We start from the raw sequence: 1,809 nt of genomic DNA, 5'->3' as shown, positions 1-1,809 counted from the left end.
GAGGGTTCAGCTGAAAGGTATATAATGATTCATAGCAGGGAGAGGAAGTATAGATTAGGTCTCTTGGAGCCTGGAGTCACAGCTTTCCCTTGCCCGAATATGGTGATCTGTGGCCATTGTACAGATCAGGTAAGTACCTCAGCTCCATCAGGATACCTCATCTCATGTAACCTAGTCTAGCCTTGTTCTCACTTGAAATTTCCTTTGTATACCATATTACTTGCTGTTTTATTTTTTATTTATTTATTTTTTTGAGATCAGTTATTTCTAGGCAAGATTGCTTGGCCTCAATCCTAGATATTCTGACTTTTTGGCTAATATCCATTTTTGGTTAGTCTATACTATGCATGTCATTTTGAGAGTAAGTTACCTAACTCAGGATGATATTTCCTAGTTCCACCATTTGCCTGCAAAATTCATGGTGTCCTGTTTTTTAACAGTGCAATAGTATTTCATTGTGTAAATGAATCACATTTTCTGTATCCATTCTTTGGTTGAGGGCTATCTGGGTTGTTTCCAGCTTAGAGTTATTACAAATTAGGCAGTTTTGAACATAGTAGAGCATGCGTCCTTGTAGTATGGTGGGATGTCTTTTGAGTATATGCCCCAGAGTGGTATAGCTAGCTTGTCAGGTAGAGATGTTTCAAATTTTCTGAGGAACCACCAGATTGATTACCTGAGTGGCTGCACCAGTTTGCAATCCTTTCTCCACACCCTCACCAGCATGTGCAGTCACCAGAGTTTTTGATCATAGCCATTCTGATTGTTGTAAGGTGGGATCTCAAGGTCATTTTGAATTGCATTTAACTGATGACCAAGGACTTTGGATATTTCTTTAAGTGATTTTTGACCATTCAAGATTTTACTATGGTTGAATTAGGAGAAGGATTGAAGAAGCTGAAGGGGAGAATGACCCCATATGAACACCACTAGCCTCACATTTCTTTGACAACTGGGAGCTCCCAGAGACTGAGCTACCCAACCAGGTAGCATATATAGGCTTGTCCGAAGCCCAGGCACATGTATAGCAGAGGATTGCCTGGTCCAGCTTCTGTGGGAGAAGGTGAGACTAATCCTAGAGAGACTTGAAGCTCTACGGGAATGGGACTACCCTCTTGGAGACAAGGAAGATGAGGAATTTGATATGGAACTGTGGGAGGGGGCAATAATTTGAATATAATTAAAAAGAAAAGATTGACAGGCCTTAAACTTACAGAGATTCTTCTACCTAGACCACCTGAGGGCTGCTGCTGAATCAGAATATCAAAGTGTGTTCTCAATTACTTCCAATTATTAATTGGGTCATTGTCATTTCTGTGGGATATTTTGTTTTATATAGATTTTTTTTGTCTTTTGAACAGTCTCACTAAGAATGTCAGGGTGATCTTGAAATCAAAGCACTTTTGCCTTAATGTCAGATATGAGTTACACAAATCTCTTCACTACTGATCTTTATGTCACTTTAAGCCTGGCATTCTTTGGTGTGCTTTTAATCTCAGTAACAGGAATGGAGAGGGAGGCTGTGAGTGTCAAAACAGCTAGGTATTATATTAGTCTCTAAAACCAAAACAAGGGGTTTGAGAGANAGTTCAGTGGTTAAGAACATTAAGTATTCGTCCACATGTACTGGTTCAATTCCCATTAACTACATGGTGGCTCCCAACTATCTGTAACAGGATCAAATGCCCTCTTTGTAGCTGTCTGAAGACAGGAAGAGTATATTCCTATTCATTAAAGAAATAAAGCAATACATAATTTTAAAAAAAAGGCAAACCAAGCAAATGGTATTTGCTTCTCACTGATACATAG

The 1,809-nt window shown here is 39.2% G+C and overlaps 1 protein-coding gene across 2 annotated transcripts in view; it reads left to right on the top strand.

Moving 5' to 3' along the window:
* Positions 1 to 24: 24 nt before the first annotated feature.
* The window catches only part of LOC110288382 (oogenesin-1-like), a 6,275-nt gene continuing 4,490 nt past the window's right edge, over positions 25 to 1,809 (top strand). The window contains exon 1 of one of the 2 annotated variants that reach the window (XM_021154741.1): positions 25 to 129. In XM_021154741.1, coding sequence (XP_021010400.1) covers positions 25 to 129 — 105 coding nt within the window. The remainder of the gene's footprint in view (positions 130 to 1,809) is intronic. The other variant, XM_021154742.1, reaches the window with a different exon arrangement.

This window comes from Mus caroli, unplaced genomic scaffold, assembly GCF_900094665.2.
Source record: "Mus caroli unplaced genomic scaffold, CAROLI_EIJ_v1.1 scaffold_5898_1, whole genome shotgun sequence".
Taxonomy (NCBI): domain Eukaryota; kingdom Metazoa; phylum Chordata; class Mammalia; order Rodentia; family Muridae; genus Mus; species Mus caroli.
The sequence above is the reverse complement of the archived record's forward strand: the minus strand, read 5'-3'. Positions and strand labels throughout refer to the sequence as shown.